This window comes from Prionailurus bengalensis, chromosome C2, assembly GCF_016509475.1.
Source record: "Prionailurus bengalensis isolate Pbe53 chromosome C2, Fcat_Pben_1.1_paternal_pri, whole genome shotgun sequence".
Classification (NCBI taxonomy): Eukaryota; Metazoa; Chordata; class Mammalia; order Carnivora; family Felidae; genus Prionailurus; species Prionailurus bengalensis.
The window spans coordinates 34955403-34979773 of NC_057350.1; the positions used below are offsets into that span (position 1 = coordinate 34955403).

The window sequence follows — 24371 nt, forward strand, 5'->3', positions numbered from 1 at the left end:
AGAAGTAATGAAATAGAATGCCAAAAAGGGTCTTAACAATAAGTTAATATCTAAATGGTCTTTTAACAAAAAACTACTAGTCAAGGCATTTTTATAGGGTAAAACCATGTTTGTATATAAGAAAAAAAATTAAGGACTATTTTAACAATAATTTAACTGAGAGAGTTCTCTTATCTCCAAAATATATTGCATGATTATCGTTAGGCGAACAAAACTAAACTGAGTCAGCAGATCACAGGGTCTTTCTCAAAACTTTCCATGAAGTTCTCAATAACTCTCAAGAAACAGGCAGCTTATATTATCTAATTTGGGGAACTACAAGTTCTTAAACCTGTGTTTTATGATAGAGGAGCCAGCTAGTAGACACATGTGGCTATTGAGCACTTGAAATAAGGTTGGTGCAACTGAAAATCTGAACTTTAAATATTATTTAATTTTAACTAATTAATTAAATTAAAAATTTAAAGCTATTACTCAACTCAGTTACTAGAACTTTTAATTATGTTTGAAAAAACCTGGGTATGTATTCTTAAATTGAAAATTTTATTAAAGGGGTACCCGCAGGGCTCAGTCAGTCAAGTGTCCAATTTTGATTCAGATAAAGATTAGTGGGTTCAAGCTCCGCATTGGGCTCACTGCTGTCAGTGCAGAGCCTGCTTCAGATTTTGGTTCCCCTCTCTGTCTCAGCCCCTCTTCTCTCTCTCTCTTTCTCTCTCTCTCTCTCTCTCCCTCTCTCCCTCTCTCCCTCCCTCTCAAAATATAATTTTTTTAAAAAAAGTAAAGAAAATTTTATTAAGTCCAAATATAGATCAAATATTCCCAATGAAGAAATATCAGAGCTAAAAGAATACAGAAGAACAAAAATACCTTGTTAACAAACTTTATATTGATTATATTAAAATATTTTGATACATGGGGCTAAATAAAATTTATCATTATTAGAATTCATTCAGTTGTTCTTGTCTTACTTTTTTAATATAGCTCCTAAAAGTTCTGAATTACATAAGTGGCTTACATTATATTTCTATCAAACAGTACTACTTTAGACAACATATATAAAGCCAAAAGTTTTTATTTTTTTTAAAAAAAAATTTTTTTTCAACGTTTTTATTTATTTTTGGGACAGAGAGAGACAGAGCATGAACGGGGGAGGGGCAGAGAGAGAGGGAGACACAGAATTGGAAACAGGCTCCAGGTTCCGAGTCATCAGCCCAGAGCCTGACGCGGGGCTCGAACTCACGGACCGCGAGATCGTGACCTGGCTGAAGTCGGACGCTTAACCGACTGCGCCACCCAGGCGCCCCAAAGCCAAAAGTTTTTAAAAGTCAGCTTCTTTAAAGTGTAATTTACATGCAATAAATTCATTCTTTTATGAGTACAGGTCTATAAATTTTGACAAATGTATGCAGTCATGTAACAAGCAGTACAATTAGGACATAAAGTATTTTCATCACCCCCAAGAAGTACCTTTATGCTCCTCTGTACTAAGCTCACAACTCCTACCTCCAAACCCTGACAACTCTGTTTTCTGTCCCTATGGCTTTCCCATTTCTAGAATGTCATATAAATAGAATATATAACATGTAGAGTTTTGAATCTGGTAAAATCAAGTTTTAAATACTCCAGCACTCACACGGAATTAAAGGATGATTATCATTCTGATACTTCCTTATATTAGGAACATTTTGCCAAGGCCTATTTTTCGTTATTCCACTTCCAGAACTGAGCTTTCTTTCTTGTCATCAATACAGTGATTTATTTATACTGCTAGAATAAAAGTGAAGAAATTGTATTATACTTATTTACATATAGGTCCCTCCTCCCACTAGACTGTAAACCAGAAGCCTGACTTCTAGCCCAGCTATGCTTTCCATAGGGTTAACTGTCTAATGAAATTAACAGCGCAAATAATAAGGTTGAGAGGTATTTGTTAATTAAAAAAAAAAAAACAAAACAAAAAAACCTGAGAGTGTATTATAAAAAAAAGGAAACTAAAAGGAATTCAGTGATGAAGTTTGCCCTCTAGATTAGATGTCTACTTTTATTGAGGTCTCAAAAAAAGAATATTGGGCTCTAGAGGATCCAAGAACTACAATGCCAGCTAACCAGGTGCAAATGCTAGTGGAGATTTAACTTACACCACTATTTTTACCCAGATTGCTATTGATTTTGTGAGGGCTTGCTAACAAAGTTGAATAAATTTGGAGTAGTCTGCCTAGTACTGTTTTTCTCATAAACTCTGTTACTTCTGGTACATGATGTTCCAGAACATAAAAGTTTTTCAGAAACACATGGATCACATTACAGCAGAGATACCAGCACCACACGTGGAAGTGAAGATTTCACAAAGTCTGTGGTTCTGTCTGAAGAGTCAGATACTTTTAATCATTAACTTTCATCAGAGTTAAACATATGAACTAGAACAAATCTATGTTTCAAGTAAATAAAAAAAATAGTGCAACTGACTTTAAATCTTTCGAAACACTTACTGAAGTCTCCAGTGAGAAAAACTCCTTCTGCTCCTGGGGCCCATTCTTTGCAGTACAAACCACCATCAGCACATCTGTGGACACCAAACGATTCATAACCTCTGGAAAACTTATCAATACCACCTTCGTTCTCTCCGATGTTGTTCAAAGTCTCATTAAACTTCTTATACCTTTAAAAAAGTGCAAAAGAAGGAAGTTAGAAAATAAAATTGTCTTCTAAGAAAGCTACAATAATTAAGCAAATGTGTTACTCTTATTCAGAAAAAGATTTAAAAAAAAGATATTAAAGAGGAATAACGTGAATAATTTCACTTATTGGTAGCGGTTACCTCAGAGGATAAAATCATTCTTATCTGAAATAAAATGAACGAATCTCACATTTTTGAAATAATTTCATGTATTTTGGTATAAGAGAGAAAATATTACTCTATATTCCATGAAATTTTAAAATCAACATTATAGCAACTTCTACGTCGAAAGAGGATAATGAAGGAAGATCCCTACATGTCTCTCTTCTAACGCCTAAGAAAATAAAAGAAAAGTAGTCAAAAGCCAGCAAGATAAATAAAATAACCTTCCAGTAGGGTTTGGCACCCTTATCCTGTTAAGGGGTAGATAGCAAATTGGTCCATTTCGCAATCGCTTAACCATCTCTCTGAAGCATGAAAATTGCCGCAGACAATATGTAAATGAATGGGTATGGTGGTGCCAATAACTCGTTATTTGTCAAGCAGTTATTAGCCAAATTTAGCTTGTGGGCTGTAGTTTGCTGAGCTCTGCCCTATAGTAACTAAGCATGGAAAGAACATACTACATCAGGTCAAACTGTAAAAGCTAGTGGCCACAAGAAGAAACCGAAGATTCCTTCCCAAGCAGGACCAAGAAGAGTACATGCTGGTTCCTGACTCTCTCCCAGGTCCCAAGCCCATAAAGCTACACCAAAAACATGCTGTTATCTTCACTAACACCAACAAATCTAGGGAGAAGCTGGGACAAAACAGGTAAAACTGGAGAAGTTAAACATGTGGTAGGTACTTTTTGTCCAAAGTGAAGTCTCCAGAACAATGAACTGAGCAATTAATAAGCTTCTCTGCACTTCCCCAGACCCTGAGGGGTGAGCAATAGAACCCCAGGAGGAGGGCATGAATCCAGGTAGGGGATACACAAGGAATATACAGCATTAGAAGCTGATTAATAAAGGACACTCCAAGTGAGCTGAACAGAAAATGAATCTTTCCAAAGATTTGGAAATTCTTACAAGTATTTCACACTGTATTTCAATTTAATTAAGAGTGAACTGAAAAAAAAAAAAAAGAGAGAGAGAGAGAGGGAGAGATGGGGATTATATGATGAAACAATAGAATGAGAATAAAATGAGACTGTAGAGACCTAATGAAACAAAATAAGGAACAAAATCTATCATTGGAAAATAATCAGAATTGGTAAGAACCAAAATGCACACACGGTAAAAATGCAAATTATTCAATGAGTAAATAATTGGAAATTTATATAATCAAATAAGAAGACAAAGAAATGGAATAAATTAAAGAGAAGCTAAGAGATACACAAAATCAACAAAAAATGATCTAAAGAAGGAGAGCTAGTATAAGGACTCTGAAGAACAAAACCAAATAAAATGGGTGCAAAAAATATAAAGCTGGAAAATTTTTCCTTAAGAATTAAATCTGCGTATCGGGGCGCCTGGGTGGCGCAGTCGGTTAAGCGCCGACTTCAGCCAGGTCACGATCTCACGGTCCGTGAGTTCGAGCCCCGCGTCAGGCTCTGGGCTGATGGCTCAGAGCCTGGAGCCTGTTTCCGATTCTGTGTCTCCCTCTCTCTCTGCCCCTCCCCCGTTCATGCTCTGTCTCTCTCTGTCCCAAAAATAAATAAACGTTGAAGAATTAAATCTGCGTATCAAAAAGAGCATACTGTGTTTTAAGAAAAATTTGGAAAAAAAGCACACAAACACACAAGTGCAACATCTCCCAATTTAAGCTACTGAAATTCAAAGGATAAACAAACAACTCTTCAGACAACCAGGTACAAAAAAGGAAGCAGAGGGAGGTTTTGGGTTTTGTTTCTTTCTATTTTGTTTTTTCCAAAGGAACATTACATTAAAGAGCAGAAGATAATGCCAAGCCCACACATTTCAGGGAAGGAAAGGGAGTAACCTAAGGGTATTATAGGAGGCAAGTTCCTACTCACACCTAAGGAATTCTTTAAGTAGTGTCAAATTAAAAACTAATCTTAAATTTATGACACTAACGAACTATGGTTGAAGGAGGAAACAAAAACAAAACTAGGCAATTAAAAGATTAAACACACACACACAGAGGAATTAACTGTCATTGCAGCAGTGTTGCTGAACCCTGAGTCAGTAAATACAGAACGATGGCAAGGCGATTGTGCAAATGTGTGAATGTGATAACAAAAAAAGAATCTCAAGGGATAAATTAAGTTTTATTATAAAAACAAAAAAAACAAAAAAACAAAAATGAGATGAGTGAAAAGAAAATGGAAGAAAATACAGGAGTAGTCAGACCCCCATTTTAAAAGAGTAATTGATCACTAAAATTAAGGTTGTCTTCATTATAATTTTTAATCTCTTTTCAAAAATATTTTTAATGTTTATTTATTTTTAAGAAAGAGAGAGACAGAGTGTGAGCAGGGAAAGGGCAGAGAGAGAGGGAGACACAGAATCCATAGCAGGCTCCAGGCTCTGAGCTGTCAGCACAGAGTCAGATGCGGGCCTCAAACCCAGACCCCGAGATCATGACCTGCGCTAAAGTCAGATGCTTACCCGGTTGAAGCACCCTGCCTCCCACTGGCCACTCTTTATTTTTATTCAAGTATAATTAACACACAGTGTTATATTAGCTTCAAATGTGTAATACAATCATTCAAGAATTCTATACATTACTCCGTGTCCATCACAATAAGTGTACTCTTAAATCCCTTTACTTTACCCATTCCCCCCACCAACTACCTCTCTGGCAGCCACCAGTTTTTCTCTATATTTAAGAGTCTTTTTATTTGTCTCTTTTCTTCTTTATTCATGTGTTTCTTAAATTCCACATAGGAGTAAAATCATATGGCATTTGTCTTTCCCCGACTCACTTATTTCACTTAGCATTCTAGGTCCCTCCATGTTGTTGCAAATGGCAAGATCTCACTCTTTTGTACGGCTGAGTCATGTAATATACATATACATATATATGCATAAATGTGTGTGTGTGTGTATATATACATACATAAAATGATATGCAAATATCACTTTTTATGTATCCACTCAACTATCAAAGGACATTTGGGTTGGATCCAGACCTTGGCTTTTGTAAATAATTCTGTAATAAACATAGGGGTGCATATATCTTTTTGAATTAGTGTTTTCATTTCCCTTGGGTGAATAGCCAGTAGTAGAATTACTGGGTCATATGTAACCCTACTTTTAATTTTTTTGGGAAAACTCCATACTGTTTTCTGCAGTGGCTGCACCAGCTGCATTCCCAGCAAAAGTGTATAAAGGTTTCTTTTTCTCCACCCCTCACCAACACCTGTTCTTTCTTGTTTTTTGTTTTTAGCCATTCTAACAGGTATGTGCCTTTCTGACAGGTATGACAGGTATCTTATTGAGGTTATGTTTTTCATTTCCCTGAAAAGTGATGTTGAGCATCTTTTCATGTGTTTGTTGGCTATCTGTATGCCATCTTTGGAAAAATGTCCATCCAGGTCCTCCACCTGTTTTTAAATTGCATTTATTTCTTCAGTGTTAAATTGTAGAAGTTCTGCATATATTTTGGTTATTAATCCCTTATGAAATATATCATTTGAAATTCTCTTCTCCCACTCAGGAGGGTTGCCTTATTGTTTTGTTGATGGTTTCCTCTGTTGTGCAAAAGTCTTCTATTTTGGTATAGTCCCAATAGTTTAATTAGGTTTTTGTTACCCTTGCCTGAGAAGACAATATTTAGAAAATTGTTTCCATAGCCAATGTCAAAGAAATTACTGCCTATGCTTTCTTCTAGAAATTTAAGGTTTTAGGTCTCACATTTAAGTCTTTAATCCATTTTGAATTTATTTTTGTGTATGCTATAGAAAAGTGGTCCAATCTGATTATTTTGAATGTAGCTGCCCAGTCTTCCCAACACCATTTGTTGAAGAGACTTTTTCCTACTGTATATTCTTGCCTCACTTGTCATAGATTAATTGACAGTAAAAGTGTGGCTTTACTTCTGGGCTCTGTATACTGTTCCACTGATCTGTGTCTATTTTTGTGTCAACACCATACTGTTTTGATTACTACAGTTTTATCTTGAAATCTGGAGTTGTGAAACCTCCAGTTTTGTTTTCCTTTTTCAGGACTGCTTTGGCTATTTGGAGTATTTGTGGTTTATACAAATTTTAGGATTATTCTAGTTCTGTGAAAAACGTTGTTGGTATTTTCACCCACAACATCTTGGAATGTTGTTTCACCAACAACATTGGATGTTTTCACCAACAACATCTTGGGATCAGGGATTGCATCTGTAGATTGCTTTGGATAGTACAGACATTTTAACACTACTGGTTCTCCCAATCCATCAGCACAGACTATCTTTCCATTTTTTTCTCTCACCTTCAATTTGTTTCATCAATGTTTTATAGTTTTCAGAGTACAGGTTTTCACCTCCTTGGTTACATTTATCCTTTAGGTATTTTCTTTTCTTTCTTTTTTTTTTTTTTTTTTTTTGGTACAACTGTAAATAATTTAATCCCTTTGTTGGCCTTAGATGTGAACTCCAGAAAATAACATTTTTGAGTATAAAGACATTGTATATAAATTTCACCCCTTTCTTTCATTTCACTTCAGTTTGTTTCAAATAATTTAACTTAAATTTAACATATGTTTTTCTCATGTTTCATTATATTATTTCTAGCTATCAAGATATTTCTCTGTTCTCCTACATACACATAAGCATATAAAAATATCAGGAATAATGGTCTCCAAATATTAGTGATAACTTTTTTCACATGGTTTCTTTTTACTTTCTCCCTTGCATTGTTCCAATCGTTTATAACAAATGAGCAACATTTAAATAAAAACAAATGAATTTTTTTCTGAAACTCTATAATCTTTACATCATTAAAACATCTACATAATTCTATATAATATCCCTTAGGAATTTTACTTGCATGTACAACTATGTTTATAAAATTGTGGGAATTGAAATTATTTGAAATAGATATATGGAACAAAATCAAGTCCCTGAAATAGCCTTTGGCATATGTAGAAATTAAATATCTAATGAAAGAGTATTTCAAACCAGTAATGAAAGGATCTCTTATCTAATAAAATATTGGAACCTATAATCATTTTTAAAAAGAGGATCTCTGAAACCAAAATAACTTGAAGAGAAATCATGGTTATAAACATTAAATTAAAAACAAATAATACCAGTAGTTCAGAGAAAAAATTACAAATGTCCCAATAAACATATGAAAAGATGTTCAAATTCATACATAACTAAAGAAGTACAAATCCTGACTTAAAAATTGTACTTTCTACCTAAAAAAAAAAAAAAAAAAAAAATCAGTAAATACGATAGTCTGTGTGAACAGAGTACAGTGCAGAAAAACATTCTCAAATACGGTTTGGTGGGATATAAATTAGAGAACTATATGGCATCACCTATGAAAATTTCAAAATCACTGAGCAATTCCAGTTTTATGAATTTACCCTATGGATAAATAGAACAAGGAAGCAATGACATCTATGGTGTACAATGATGATAATGATAGCACTATTTATGACACAAAACCATGGAAAATACCCTACCAGATCAACAATTGGGAGACTAGTTGAATAAATTGTGGGACTTCCAAACAAAAAATTACACAAGAGTTATAAAGAAGAATGAGGTAGAGAGAAATGGGCTGATAGGCAAAGGTGCCAAAAATGTACTGTTTAGGGAAAGAAGTTATGGAACAATATTCTGAAAAGCAGTTATTTGCATAAAGAAAATATAGATCTAGCTACAGGGTCTGTTCCTCAGCTCCAGGGGTTGGGGAGAGGCCTTAAGCCTTCCTAACACCACCACAGTAACCACATTTGCCTCAATGACAGAAGTATGCCACATAATCTGATCAGTGGACTGAAGTGGCCTATAGGAGTGGTAGGTGTGGGTGGAATATTTTATATATGACCCCAAATTATGTTGTTAATTGAAGTAAATTTGACACAATATTACATTAGTTTCAGGCATACAATGTAGCAATCAGACAGGTCTATGTCATACTATGCTTACCATAAATGTAGCTATCATCTGTCACCATAAAACACTATTGCAATACCACTGACTATATTGCTTATGCTGTAACTTTTATTCCATAACTGGAAGCCTGTACTTCTCACTCCCCTCCATCCATTTTTCTCATCCTACTACTCCTCTCTGGCAACCACCAGTTTGTTCTCTGGATTTATGTGTCTGTTTCTGCTTTTTGTTTGTGCATTTGTTTTTTAGCTTCCACATATAAATGAAATCATATGGTATGTCTTTTTCTGACTTATTTCACTTAGCTAATACCCTGTAGGTCTATCCATGTTGTAAAGGGCAAGATCTCATCCCTTTTCATGACTAAGTAATATTCCAATGTGTATGTGTATACACAGCACCTCTTCCTTATTCATTTATCTACTGATGGACAATTAGCTTGCTTCCATAACTTAGCTAGTGTAAATAATACTGCAGTAAACATAGGGTACATATCTTTTTGAATCAGTCTTTTTGTTTTCTTTGGGTAAATATCCAGTAGTGGAATTATTAAGTTGTATAGTATTTCTATTTTTAATTTGAGGAGCCTCATTACTGTTTTCCACAGTGGCTGCACCAATTTGCATTCCCACCAACACTACACAAGGGTTACTTTTTCTCCACATCCTTGTCAACATTTGTTATCTGTCTTTTTGATACTAGACATTCTGACAGGTGTAAGATGATATCTTATGGTTTTGATTTGCATTTCCCTGATGATGAGTGACATTGAGCATCTTTTCATATGTCTGTTGGCTATCCATATATCTTCTTCAGAAAAATTTCTATTCAGGTCCTCTGCCCATTTTTTCATCATTTATATGGGGATTTTTGGTGTCGAGTTGCCCTTCTGTATTGTATATATACTTAACACACTCAAATACACACACATACATGCACACACACACACGTACATGTGCATGCACACACGTCCATGATTTTATAAATATAAAAATTATATTTAATCCGTGATTTGAAACAAATCAGCTTTTAACAAAATGGCATAAGCCCCATCTTACTGACGCCCTTAGCCCAGGGGACACAAACTGAACCGCCCTTAGAAACCAGATAGGTATCACATACATGAGGAGTTGCCCCACATAAGAAACATGAAAGCTCAATCCTGATGAGAAAAAATGAAGTTCACCTTAGAATATGGAAAACAAAGCAGAAAGGAACTCTGGTGAGATAGTGACTACAAACCCCACTGAAAAACAAAACCTTCTATTTAGTAGCTACAGCCTATTGTTACCATGCATGATTTGCCAGACCAAATAATTGTTCAGGGACCAATAAAAAAAAAAGAGACAGATTTTTCTATGAACTCTCCCTAATTTAAATATTGGCAATGTTTCAAAACTCCTTAAAATACTGACCTGTACAAAACAAATAAAGAAACAAACAAACTAGGTCTATAGATATGATGAGGTACCAGTATGCAAACTCATATTCTTTAAGTCCTGTGAGAAAATGTGTGTGGTGGGGCGAGGGGGGGGGCGGTGTTGGTTTTTGTTTTGTTTTTGGTTCTTACAAACATCATTCAGCCATCATTCTTGGTGTATGAAAATTCTAATCCATATTAAACCACACAGTGACGACATTCAATAAAATGGTCAAACAATTAAGGAGCAATCAACAAAATTAATTTGGAAAATTACTGATTAAAAAAAGACACAAACTCGGGAGGGGAGGGTTAAATAAATGTGGTAATAATTTTCTTGTTAATGTGAGTCAAATCTCTTAAAAACACACTTTAGATTTATTTAAGGTTTAAGTTTAAAAAATCATTCCTACGAACTTTCATAAGATATGTACAAATGTCCCATTTATTAAAAATTCAACAGAAACAGGATTATAGCGTAATATTACTTTAACTAAATATCTTGACTTCCCTCAAGGTCAGCCCTATAGCTTCTGATACAGAAATACACATTCCACTTTGAAATCGCTGCAGCTCAAAAAAGAAAATGCCTGAGGATACAGCAGACTCATCATACCCGTGCCCTCTGCTACTACACTCATCTCTCTTAATATTTTGCTTGAATTTATAGGATATTTAAAAACTAGGTCAAATTCTTAGTAACCAAAGAACATAAAATAAAGTTAGTATAGCAACTAGCTATAAAATGCTATAAATATCATCAGATTTGATCTCTACATTGATGTTTTTAATGCTTTTTACAAAGGAAGAAACGGAGGCACAGATAAATATGTAGTTGTCCAAAGTCAAGAACGTAACAAGCAATAGAGATGAAATATCATTCATCGCAAAAGGTATATTTAGTAAGGAGACAACAATCTTAAGCTAAGTGTCACATTTTCTTTTTAAAAGAAGTCCTTAAAGTTTCATTCATAAGACTTTTTTTTTTTTTTAATTAAGAGAATCAGCTTAGTCTCTAGAAACAAAGACTAGGTTATATCTAAACCCTGTTACCTTGAACAAGTCACCTAACCTCCCTTTTCCTTAATTTCTTTGCGTTCAATTGAGGAAAGGAAACAATGAAATCCAACTGGGAGCCATCCTCACAGTACTCAGAAAGTGCTCAGGAATTGTTGGTTGCAAATTTTCTCCATCTCAGTGAGGTGCAATGCTGTAGGAAACTTTTTAATTTATCTTTTTTTTCTATTGACAGCACTTATTTACATTTTAATATACATGTTAATTATTAGAAAACATTAAGGATTTTTCCCTCATATTCTAAAAGTGTTTGAGAATCTTCACTATCTTTTTACTGCTATGAAAAATTACAAATACAGGCATACTACTAACATACAACACACACTAAGTACTCCATATGGACTTGAATACATGGATTATGGAAAGTCTGGGAAAAAAAATAAGTAGATTGGATTGACTAGCAGTGCGGAGGGGAAGAGTTATTTTACAGAAGTAGCAAGAGATACATTTAGAAAAAAAAAAATGAAACAAACTGAAATCTTTGCTCTATTGGAAGATAGTTCATCCTAGACAAGTACTGAATTTCTAATTTCAAGCAGAGTTGTGAACATAAGAGATAAGTCAAGGGAGATGGATTGTACCTTATCTAGAAATGTCTAGGATGTAGAATCCTTTCTCACGTGTTTCTGAGTGGTCCTGAAACCTAAGGAACCCAGGGGGGGAATTCCTTCCCAGCTAGCTTAATTTTCAAGATTTTAGATTGTTGTTTGTTTCCTAGAGGAGACATGGATTAGAGGCAAGAAAAAGCACAGAAGTAAAAGCTCAAGAGGTATTTAAAAAAAAATTTTTTTAATGTTTTATTTATTTTTGACACAGAGAGAGACAGAGAATGAGCATGGTAGGGGGAGAGGGAGAGGGAGACACAGAATCCGAAGAAGGCTCCAGGCTCTGAGCTGTCAGCACAGAGCCAGACGCAGGGCTCAAACTCACAAACCACGAGATCATGACCTGAGCCAAAGTCGGACGCTCAACCGACCGAGCCACCCAGGTGCCCCATCCAGAGGTATTTTTAATAGCTAAAAAGAGGAAAAAATAAGTTAAAAGAGGGAAGGATGGGATTTTTGAAAGAAAAAAAAATAGCTTCTTGAATCAGCCTTTAAGAAGACTTCAAGGTGTTTGGTAGAAACTTCCTTCTCTGGTGAAAACTATCCAGAATATGCAAAATTATCCATATATTAAAACTATCATATGAATATTCAGGCATCTGAGACTTTAAAGCGAAGAGTTTATGTCTCTTAATCAAGGATAAAAATTCCACAGCCACAAAAAACACAATGTTTTTACTACAGAATAAAAATCTTTATTGTGTGCTAACAATCCAGTTACATAAAACAAAATCCTTCCCTTTAGAAGTCCATCAATCCAATGGAAGAGTGTTTGACTCATGACAGGAGTGGGCTGGGATAAACAGGCACTGACAGAAGAATAAGAAAGACAACAGAAGGAACTTGTAGAAAAGGAGGGTAGAGAAGGCTTTAGGGAGTAGCTGGCATTGATGCTGTATCTTGAAAGAGAAGTAGTATATTCTGAAAGCCAGAGACTGACAGAGAAGGACATTACATGTGTAAGAACTAGGAAGTCCTTGCTGATATGACGACTAATAGCTGAGCGCAGCCAGAGTGACAGAATGGGAAGAAGGGATCTAGTGGCCCCACAGGATGGAAAAGACAGTTTTCAGCTAGACAAATAAAAACCACTGAAGACTTTACAAAGGAGATAACCGATACGATCAAACACAGGTTTTAAAGGGAGGAGTTTCAAGGATGAATTTTGGTAGGCAGAGTCCATAGGTTCACGAAATCTTTATTAAATAGACTCAATATTAAAGGCACAGGGATTTGTAGACTCTCCTGTTATACAAGACTGCTCAATGAAAAGAATTTTAAAATTGGTATTATACTACATGTGGTTTCTTATTTTTAAATGTTGTTCCTTATTTTTAAATGTTTAAAATGTCATTGATCAACAAATGTGTAAATTCCAAAAACTTCCATTTAAAATCTCAGTCACACTCATAGGGCACCTGGTGGCTCAGTCAGTTAAGTGTGTGACTCCTGATTTCAGCTCAGGTCATGATCTCACAGTTCATGAGTTCAAGCCCTGCATCAGGCTCTGCCTTGACAGTGCAGAGGCTGCTTAGGATTCTGTCTCTCTCTTCCTCTGTCTCTGCCCCTCCCCTGCTCATGTGCTCACTCCCTCTCTCTCAAAATAAATAAAATTTTAAAATTAAAAAAAATAAAATCTCAGTCATATTTCTAAGCTCTATCCAATTTAGTGTATGTTCAACTTCATCTATCAGGAAACACTAGATGATCTTTAAGTAAAGGGGAGGGACAAGGAGTGGTGAAATCCATCTATTTATTCCATATGTATAACTGAACATCTAGTATATATCCAGTGCTATGCTAGTCACTACAAACACAGAGATGAAAGACATCACAAAGCCCATGACTTTAAGACATTATTTGGTATGTGTGTATGAAAAGAGTAAAGCAAAAAACAAAGGGTGAGAAAGCATCACATAAGGCACTATTAAAGGCTTATAACCAGATAACAAAAGTAGCTAGAATATAAATTCCACAAAGACAGGGAAAATTATGTTTTGCATAATGATGTAACCAAGCACCTAAAATATTAGCACATAGTAAGTACTCAATGAACAAATTATTTAGTGAGCACTTATTACTTGTCAGATTGTAGCTAAGCAATGGTGGCACGATGGTTAGATTTGGGTTTAAGATTAGAATTATTATGCTGGGATTTGAATCCCAGTCCTACTTCTTACCAGCTATAACTAAGACTAAATTTCCTAATCTAAGAATAATAACAGAACCTACTTCATAAGGTTGCTTTGATAATCAAGTGGGTTAATATATCTAAAAATGCTTAGCATGATACCTTTGCATAAAATAAACACACCACTAGCATAATAAATATATTAAATATGATTGCTACATTTGAGATCAACAGAAAAAAAATCTTAAAATACAAGAGAGTTACAATGCACTGTAACTGTACTCCCTTATTCACTCAGTCCCACCGGCCCTCCAGGTTTCATGCACTCCTTTGACTGGCCTTATGGAGGATATGGCTTGCGAGCCACTACCAGTAGAGGTCAGATTCTATAACACATATGTATAGAGGAATAAAGGTCCCACAGGACAAACTCTGACCAGTAAGATATAGAAAATGGGAAGGAATCCTCACAGAAATTCTTCACCCTTCCTCCTGAAGATCCTGTGTGACCAAACAGCCAGCTTTGTAAGGAAATACATTATCTCACATAAGAAGCTGATTCATCAACTTGGTGCTATATCAAGATCAAACATATGGAATCACAAAAGTAAATAGCAAACCGGGGGATGTGATAACCCAATAAAGACACCAACTGCCTCCAGGAGCCAACACACATCCCCCTCAGCAGTCAGCACTATTTAAGATGAATATAAACCATTCTGTGCTTTAGAACGGATCAAAAGTGAGTGGAAGGCAATGACTTCCCATCATCTCACTTCTACTCAAACTGATAGCATCATGCATGTCTGTGGTTTTTATTCAAGTAGTTTTTCTCACTATTATAATCCTTACCAATGCCTATGTTCATAAGACTTGGGACTAGATGTTAATTAAAGCAATTATTTCACATATGGAATAAGCCTAAGACTATAAGTGGTATGGACCACCTACTAGGTGCCAGGGATGATGGCACACCAGAAAAGACAGACTTCAGAAACAAAAGATTAGGTTCAATCACTAGGCCCATTAGCAAACTGACCTTAGGTTTTCTGCTTCATGATCTCAGAGTTTCAGCTTGCCCATTAATAAAGCAGAAAAATAGTACCATTGATATCAGGGTTGTGCTTCTGTACATTTGACCTTTGAACAACACGGGTTTGAACTGTGTGGGTCTACTTATACTGCTGATTTTTTTTTCAATAAATACAGTATAGTACTGTAAACGTATTTTCTCTTCCTATGATTTTCTTAATAAAATTTTTTTCACTAGCTTACTTTATTACAAGAATACTGTATATAATATATGCAAGATACAAGATACATGTTAATAGACTACTTATAATATCAGTGAGGCTTTCAGTCAACAATAGGCTATTACTAGTTACATTTTGGTGAGTCAAAAATTATATGCTGATTTTCAACTGTGCAGGGGTTGGTGCCGCTAATGTCTGCAACATTGTTCAAGCATCAACTGGTTAACTAACTCACCAAAAAAAAAGTTATTTAGTGGCATGTCTCATATTTCTTTTTTTTTTTTTTTTTGAGAAAAAAGAAATTAAGGGATTTCCAAGTAGAAAGAGAAACCAATAAAATTTTGAAAAAAATGAAATAGTTCTATTATGCTAATTATAATACAATCTAAATATTAATTCATTTACAAGCAAACATTAAGGGTGTTATTTTTAACCATTTAAAAAAATCGTATTCATTTCGTACCATATCCAAAACACAATCTAATGCACTGAGCCAATCCGATAAATACATCCTTAGATCACATTTAAAGACAAACAATTGATCTCTTATTTTCTGATGTTGTAGAATAAAAGCTATGTAAATGACAGTTTTATTCTTTCTTGACCTAAAGTTAAGTGTAATTTGGCTACTTTGAGTTTCAAATTAATAAAATAGATGTAGAAAATTATGATTATATATAAGTCATTAAATCTTTCTTTTCAGGGAGGGGGAGAATGAGGTCATTTCAAAACTGTCAAAAATTAACTTTTAAAAGTTAGAGTTGCTACTATTTAAAATAGTGTCCTAAAGGTAAACAGTGGTTGTTATTCATTGAATGTTCTCTCCTAATTCTGGTTCTGGGCCATAGAAGTGAAGGGGGTGGGGGAAGTTGTTGCTGAGATCCTCCCGATTCTAATCATACAAAACCCAAGCCACAAAATGTTCTTATTCAATGAATGAAGATCTAGATATATCTCCTTAGTTGTATTACTTAGCCTATACAACTCCCTATTTATTTTAATAATAAAGTACTTATCTCTAGAATTCTGCATTTAGGATAATGGAAATGACATTTAATGCCTCAACTTAAAGAACCTACAATATAGCCATTAATGTAAACATATTTTCACTTCTAAACAGATTAATTAATTAGAATAAATTAACAAAATGTAGCTAGAAATTAATTTTAATCACCGTGCCTTGTCTCTTGGTCGCAAACAAATTAATAATATATTGCCCTTGCATTTTACCAAGGTATGATTAATGGTCAATATTAAAATTTCTGGGGTCTTCTGGCAATGTGAAAACCTGACTGCCTGACTAGAAACAAAAATCATCGGAATGTAATAAATCAGCATTACTGAAGGTAAGCCCTGTGAGACGGCCCATCTGGTCAGGCCTGGAAGTGTCAAGTGTTGTCCCACGCACTTGGAGCAGCCAGCCTCTTTATCAGCCACTCTCTTTCCAGTCACGCTCCTGCTCACGTCTTTGCTACATGCTCTGCTGATTACCTTGGAAAAGGGCAATGCTGTAACTGTTCAACTGACCTTTCAGTTTATTTTCTCTCGTGTAATATGAAACATGAGCTAACACAGTCTTAGTCACTGATTTTCTAGGAAGAAATCTAACTCAATGTTTCAACCGCTCTTGGCTCAAATAACATTGTTCTGTGGGCAGGTTTCTATTCTTGGAAAATGGACATGGTGAAGACCACAGGTTTGGGTTAGAGAGAAAGGGGCTTCAGACTCTTTGTGACGTAGACCGTAATCTACAAAATAGCTATGCTCCTGAGAACATAAAGCCAACTAATCTGCTGAGAAGCAATTCCAGTCTTCCAAATCACCACCAGAATCTTCTTCTTCATGTGACTCACTGTATCAATAAATAGATTAAAAGCAATAATGGCTCTGTCTTTTCATCTCTTAATATTGAATGTCACTGTTACTCAAATACTGTCAAAAATTCTATACTCACTAAAATAGAGAGGGAGGTTAAGGAGTCAAAAGACACAAGTTCTAAACGGATTCTAAGGCATTAGCCATGTGAACCTCAGGAAGATAACTACCCAAAGCTTTAGATTCCTCTTCCGTAAAATTGAAGAAGCTGAACTGAAAAGTCCCATCCAGGTCTAAGAACCTGTAATCCATACTCTAATCTCCTCTGATTCAACATTGGGTCCTAATTCCAACCAAGAAAAGAAAAAATACACTTCAATACAAAGGTGATTTGGACATCTCCCACATATACCAAAAAGCATATATTTTACCATACACAAGAGACATAATTTTAAATATATATTTTTTCCTTAGAGTAAAATGCAACATATAAGCTGTCTATGAAACATAAAATGCACAGCAAATAAAACAAGAAAAATAATCTGGCAACAAAAAATATTATAAATAAATTGTAAATATCACAAATCATAAATGATAAATGACTAACACTTCATAAAGTCTTTACTATGCTCTAGGCACTGTTAAATAGTAACTTATTTAAACCTTCACAATAACCCAATGTGAAGGGTACTACTGTCATTCTTACAGTACAAATGAAGAAACAAGAGTTTAAGTTATTCTGTCAGGGTCACCCAGATCTTAAGTGGGTGCAGCTGGAATATAAATCCAAGACTTTGTTTCCGATGTATCTGACCTTAACCATTAGCCATAATATACTCAATACATTGTATGGTTTACAGTTTTCCAATTAATTTGGACTTGGTACTAAATTTAAATCATTTGTTGCTTAGAATTTGGCAAATGATTTTCATAAGCTAAACTTCTGTAGGAAAAAAAAAACTTTGTTATTAAGTAAGAGTGAAATAAATGGTTAAAAATAAAATCACCAGAAAACCCCCCTTAAAAAAAAAAATAAAACTGGCTTTATTTACACTGACTAAATAAATCCACAAAGCATTTTTTTTTCTATTTTATTTTTTAGAGACTAAAACAGAACAGAAATCACATTAGTGCTGATTCGAATTGCCCAGAAAATGTTATCTGGGGAGTGGGTGTACCTGTTACAATGAACCTGAGTTAACCAAGTGAAGCAAAAATGCAAAAAGTACTATTTATACCCCTGATATATGTTTCAAACTGGATGGTTATTATATCAATTATAAGATAAAAACTAACAAACATTATTATTTTATTTTTTACTTAAAACACTGCCAAAGATCAGAAAGCTTAAATACTGTCATTTGGCAAATCAACAAACCCAATCACACTCTTGAACTTATTAAATATAGCCAGATAGCCATGAACTTTATCCTTGTGAATGTATTTAATATTAGAAACAGGATAAATGAATCAATTTTCACTTTGACAATGACATAGAACACACTATATTAATATATATCAAAGAATCCAAGAAGATATATATATCTCCAACAAAAAAATCCACATCTTTTGGACTAAATAGCCATGAAATATCAAAGGTCTATCAAATACCCTGACAGTTCTTTGCCTTTACTGAGGGAGACAAAGGTTTCAAAATTCTGTCAGCTACAAAACCAAAAGATCAAAGAGCTTTCACAGTGACTTCCAACATATTGGTAACATCTCTTTTAAGTTAAAAATCAAATTTTCTATCTATCCATCTATCTGTATATGTATATGTAACTATATTGTATCATATATGCTTACATATACTTACGTTTATATATTATGCATACATGTAATATATGTATTATACTCACAAGTACACAAATTTCTTTCTTTCTTTTTTTTCTTTTTTTTTACATCTAATAACCTAAAACAGACTGAACAGAATAGGACTGAAAGCATGGTACAACTTTGACAAGTAGAGTGGTCTGCTGTACTGTTAACGTGTCCCAGTTTATTATCTCACCTAAATTATATATTTTCTTTTAAATATTTCTAAATTGAGATTAAGTATTTAATTATGACCGAAAAACATTACTCTATAGGTTTTATAATAAAGCATGAATGTAAAATAAAATTTATAAATTTCACTTACCAAACTACCAAGAGTCCCTGTACCAAATTAAACTACTATAACCATATATATTTATAAATAAAACCATACAAATTAAACTACTGTAAGCAGATATGAAAGAAAACCCAATATTAAAGTCCATTTAAGTTCGATTAAATCTGTTTGCTAATAATGCCACCGTGAATCTTCATTTGGTAGCTTATTTGACATCAGTAAAATGGAAACTAAATTCATCTAGGACTCTTATTGCTTATGGGCCACTGTTTTCCAATTTGATGTTCCTAAAATGCTCTGGCCAGATCACAAAGTGGTATTTATAATTAATGTGGCCTATTCATAATCAAAACTACTGGAATTGTGAACTCACACAGATTCCTCATTGCTCATAGGCCAACCAGTCCCAAGCCTGGGTTCACAAAGAGCTCTAGCCAAACTGTCCCAAAGGTATAATCATACAGTTTTGTAAATTTTGTAAATTTCCCTGCTGCCATTTTTCTTCACCAGATTATGGACACCATAAAGCCAAGGATCATCTTTTGTTTAATTTTACATCCTCAACATCTAGTATAGCACCCATTAAGGAATAGGGATCGAACAAATGGTTCCCTCAGTTATGTTTCACCATGGGGCATTTATAATCACAGACAATGTCTTAACAACCTGGGGAGATTTCAATGATAAGTGTTACTCATTACTGAGCACTTACTATGTACCTAGCATTGTGCTAAGTTCTCTACTAACTTAGTAGAATTAGTTAGTATTCTCAAAACATAGAATTGAGAATTCTACATTATACAAATGAGGAAGAACCCAAGGATCTGAGACTAAGCAATTTGATCAAGATCACTCAGCAAGTTATTGCAAGAACCTGAATTTAAGTTTTTAATTTTAATTCCAGTATAGTTAACATACAGTGTTATATTAGTTTCAGGTGTACTATACAGTGATTCAACAATTGTATACATTACTCATTGCCCATCATGGTAAGTGTTCTCTTAACTCCCCATCACCTATTTCCCCCATCCCCCACCCCCTCTCCCTCTGCTAACCATCAGTTTGTTCTCTCTAGTTAAGGGTCTGTTTCTTGGTTTGTGTATCTGTCTCTGCCTCTCTCTCTTTTTGCTTTTGTTTTGTTTTGTTCCTGAAGTTCCACAAATGAATAAAATCATGTGGTATTTGTACAGATCTAGAATTTTAAAAGATCTATTTAATTTTATGTTAAGGTATCTTTAAAAAGTCATCATGAAAATACAGTAGTCCCCCTTTATACACAGTTCCGTTCCCCATGGGTTTGTTACTTGCTGTCAATCATGGTCTAGATGATGCTCTTTCTGACCTCAGGAAATCAGTAACAACCTAACACTATGTCACAATGCCTACGTCATTCACCGCACTTCCATCTCATCATGTAGGCATTCTATCATCTCATATCACACAAGAAGAATGGTGAGTAGAGTACAGTAACATATTTTGAGAGACCACATTCACATAACTTTTATTATTGTTGTAATTGTTCTATTTTATCATCAGCTATTGTTATTAACCTCTTACTATGCCTAAATGATAAATTAAACTTTATCACAGGTATGAATGTATAGGAAAAAGCATGGTATATACAGAGTTCGGTACTATCTGCAGTTTCAGGCATCCACTGGGGTTCTTGGAACATATCCCCAGCAATTAAGGGCAGATGACTATATGATTTATAACAGTGGTTAATCTTTTGGCTGTACATTCAATTCAATTTCAAATTCTCTATAAGAATTCCCAAAGTTCATGTGGAATAATTTAGCTGTTAGGATTAATATTCATACATAATATCTTCAAATTTTTGAGTACCCCCATGAAAATCACAGGTAAGGTTTTACTGAATATGTATGCTACATCACACATATAATGTAAGTATTAAATCTATATTTATTGACATAAAAAGATATTCACAGTACACTCTTAAGTGAAAAATAATAAAGATTAAAAGGTCTTTGTTGTTTAATTATAAATGCATAGAAGAGTATCTCAAGATTATACATCAAAATGTTAACCATGATCTCTGAGTAATGAAGTTATGAATATTTTTTCTGTATTTTTTGTCTTTATATTTCTTTTTCCTACTATAAAAATGCAAAGACAATAGAATATGAAATAAATTATGAAAGGACATACAATATAATTATCAAAGTTTATTGCTCAAAAAAATTTAAAAGTTCTAAGGTAGAGCATATTTCATTTAATTGTCTAATTTAACAAAAGTTTAAAAGACTACTTGTCAAACAGCAAATGAGGAAGAAACAGGGAAGACAACCAAATAATGAAAACTTACATCTCATTAGCTCTTCTACCATTCAAATCATTATAATAGAAGGCATAACTCTCCTAAGTCAATAATATGATCTTCTACCCCAGATCACTCTACTGAAATGGAATATATAAGCCCCTTTAAAGCCTTAAAGCAAATTGATTTTGCCTATACACATTTCTCCACCTCCCTGTAATCCATTTATTAATTCTCCTACTTTAAGTCTGAAAAAAAAAAGGCAAACAAAAAAAAAACAAAAAAAAACCAAAAAACAAAAAAACAAAACAAAACAAAAAAAAGAGCTAAATATGATGCCTGTCTTCAAGGAATTCAGTTTGGTAGGCTTCCCCAGTATTATTATATACCTGCTTTATCTATATAATATATATAAGCTTATATATATTATATGCTTATATATATGTATGCAGTAATATTATATATATGCTTATACAGCATCATTTCCTCAAGGATATAACCTACCACAATCTTCCTGATACTTCCTTACTCACTCTCAAAATGCCAACCTCACCCACAGCAGAAACTGACACACATTCTCCCTATTAAATAAAATTAATGATTTTTAAAAAAGAAGACTGCACTATCAAAGGTGCTATATTTAAATAAAAACTACCACCTGTAGAACGATAGAATAAACCATTCAATTTTATCACCTTATTTTTTTTCTTTAAAAACAGTGCAATACATCTTAAATTACTTCACTGCTTGTGCACAGACAGTTCCAGTGATAGATCTATTTTATTATTGTTTGCTTCAATACCTATTTCCCTCCTTTCTTCTTACTTCCAGCAACATTCTCAAAACCACGCTTACAAACAATAAATACTAAAAGCAGTGGCACTGAAGCATGACATACACATTCTCTTCTAAGACTGGTTACCACCAGAGCACAAAAGTCCCTCTCTGCACCCTCAAGAGTAACATTATTTCTGTTTTAAAACCCCAGAGAAGAGGGAGGCAGCCACGCAATTATGTATCTGTAGCCACTCTATCTGCACTGCCTCCTGCGTATAGACAGTGTGCAGTACTATGAAAAAGCATTAGTCATTCCATCAGTCTTACAAATCAACTCCAAAATCAAAGCCTGAGCTTTGGTTGTGCGTTTGCTTGTTTTGCTTTCTCTGTTTTATTTCTCATCCCTGGAAAACACTAGGTTTCAAGTTCCTTCCCTTTAACTTGCTACTAGAAAGAACACCTAAACAATAATTGTACCCCATCAAGAACTGGGCAGTTCAACAACTGCTGAGAAAAGTATGTTTGACATCTTTCTCCACAAGACTCCGTTCCCGATTCCTATAGTGGTTCAGTGAACATGGCTATAATTGAGAGAAGTCCAAATGCAAGGAAAAGATTCATCTCACAAGAAATATATTGTGTATATATTTAAAATATTTTATACAACTCAGTTTAAATGAAACCAGATTTGTTTCCAAATTCACACTAAAAATAGTATTTGCCAGCATTTTCTTATTAACATGCTAAATTTAAAAGATGAAAATGCTTCCAAGTATGATATGTAAATTATGATAGTGTTCACTAATTATTTCCTGCAGTTCTATGATATCAAGATGGGACTTAAAATTATCATCTTTAACCAGAATCTCCCACTCTCCAAGATATTTCTAGTCAATAAAAAGAATCACAGACAGATTTTCAGGACAGAGAAAATGTTTTCTCTTGTTCAAGGAAAAAAAAATAAAAATAAAGCTAAAAGCCTCAACCAGTTACAAAATAAGTATTCCAAAGTTCTATGTCCAGTTTCCCCAGCTCCTCTACAGAATGCCAAAATGCCTTTGCAGTCTTAACACCCTAGGTTAGCAAACAGTGCTTTAAGGATCTCACATGTGCACATGAAAACGTGGGGTCTTCCACCGGAGGGGGGGAAAGAATCTCATTCATCAGAAGCAAAAAATAATTTTTCTGAAAGTATAAAATACAAACTTAAAACACTCTAAAACCAAATAGCAATACTGATTTTTAGATATTTGTGTCACATAAATTCTCTAAAGGCAATGAATGCATTTGAACTTACATATAATTCCCAAAACATGTGTTTCCGTAAGGGTTGTCCCTCCTGCATCCATCTCAACTCGGATCCTTTCTACAATCAAGATTTCTGAGATGCTTACCAAAATGTCTGTTAACTAAACCCTATTTCTGGAGATGGGGCCACAAATAGCCTTCTAAACAAAACTTTTTCACATCACTACTATGCATATCAATCTGTTTTAAATACTTACTGATGGGTACATTGCTTCTTAAATAAGATTACTTAAACTGATGACCAAGAAGATACATGTTTGCCTCTTTAAAAGAAAAAAATATATTAATAACCCAATTTTATACAATGTACCAATTTTGGTAAAATTCAAATACATTTATTTTTCATAAGATAGTATTTCTTCTTTCAGGGTAATAGTCTCTAACAATAACTCCCCCTTCAGGATATTTTTTGTACAAAAAATGACCTTGACAGTATCCTGAGACACATCAGTATTGAGAGTATATATGAGAAATACCCCTTCTCTAAAGTAGGCCTTTAGTTCCTTTTTAAGAACAGTAAGATGTTCATTTCTGGACAGGAAGAGGCAGAGATCACTCAAAGGGTTATACATAGAAGTTGCTAAGCAACATTGGGCTTTACATAAATTGTGTTTAAAGTCTGTACCAACAAAGGGATTACTCCAAATGCCCCAGCAATACTTCCCAGAGTGTATGATGCACACTTACCTTTGGGCACCAAACGATGTTGCCCAGCTAAGATATGTGGCCTTATCTTGGTGACTTTGGGAAGGAGTGGCAAGAGAGAGAAATATCAATATTGGTGATGGGGTTTTGGTCCCTTTTGCTCTCCTTCCTAAGGCAGAAATGATGTCTATGGGGAACCCAAATCAACC

At 34.3% G+C, this 24371-nt stretch overlaps 1 protein-coding gene across 2 annotated transcripts in view; it reads right to left on the reverse strand.

Moving 5' to 3' along the window:
* Positions 1-24371, reverse strand: part of GBE1 (1,4-alpha-glucan branching enzyme 1) — a 283180-nt gene that overhangs the window by 227185 nt on the left and 31624 nt on the right. For both annotated transcript variants that reach the window (XM_043593882.1, XM_043593881.1), the window contains exon 2: positions 2490-2659. In XM_043593882.1, coding sequence (XP_043449817.1) covers positions 2490-2659 — 170 coding nt within the window. The remainder of the gene's footprint in view (positions 1-2489; positions 2660-24371) is intronic.